This window comes from Meleagris gallopavo, unplaced genomic scaffold, assembly GCF_000146605.3.
Source record: "Meleagris gallopavo isolate NT-WF06-2002-E0010 breed Aviagen turkey brand Nicholas breeding stock unplaced genomic scaffold, Turkey_5.1 ChrUn_random_7180001888669, whole genome shotgun sequence".
Lineage (NCBI taxonomy): Eukaryota > Metazoa > Chordata > Aves > Galliformes > Phasianidae > Meleagris > Meleagris gallopavo.
The window spans coordinates 2,567-3,254 of NW_011152438.1; the positions used below are offsets into that span (position 1 = coordinate 2,567).

Genomic DNA, 688 nt, shown 5'->3' on the forward strand with positions numbered 1-688 from the left:
GGTGCTGAGCTGTGGCCGCGCTCCCCGCACGCAGGGCTGCTGATGGTGCTGGATGTGCCGCAGGAGCGCGGCATGGCCCGGCTGGATCACCGCTACCTGGACGGGCTGCAGGTCTGCCGCTTCCCCCTGCTGCCAGGGCTGCAGCCGCTGCCCCTCGACTGGATGTACCTCCTGTACGCCGTCATGGCGCTCGGTACGTGGGGGTGGGGAGAGAATAAATAAGGTCCTGGGGACAGATATGGGGTGGTGGGGATGGGTATGGGGTGAGAATAAGGTCCTGGGGGCAGATATGGGGTGGTGGGGATGGGTACGGGGTGAGAATAAGGTCCTGGGGGCAGATATGGGGTGGTGGGGATGGGTATGGGGTGAGAATAAGGTCCTGGGGGCAGATATGGGGTTGTGGGGATGGGTACGGGGTGGGTACAGGGTGATTGGGATGGATATGGGGTCATTGGCATGGGTATAGGGTGGGTACGGGGTCATGGGCATGGGTACAGCATCACGGGGATGGATATGGGGTAAGAATAAGGTCCTGGGGGTGGCTATGGGGTCCTGGGGATGGGTACGGGGTCATGGAGATGGATATGGGGTGGGTATGGAGTCATGGGGATGGGGGTGGGGTGAGAATAAGGTCCTCGAGACAGATATGGGGTCGTGGGGATGGGTATGGGGTGAGAATAAGGTCCTG

At 61.5% G+C, this 688-nt stretch overlaps 1 protein-coding gene across 1 annotated transcript in view; it reads left to right on the forward strand.

Annotated features, from left to right (window-relative positions):
- The window catches only part of LOC109364669 (vitamin K-dependent gamma-carboxylase-like), a gene marked incomplete at its 5' end in the record, with an annotated part of 3,159 nt that extends 2,561 nt beyond the window's left edge, over positions 1-598 (forward strand). Inside the window, one exon of the mRNA XM_019611302.2 lies at positions 35-598. Coding sequence (XP_019466847.1) covers positions 35-222 — 188 coding nt within the window. The remainder of the gene's footprint in view (positions 1-34) is intronic.
- Positions 599-688: the final 90 nt, after the last annotated feature.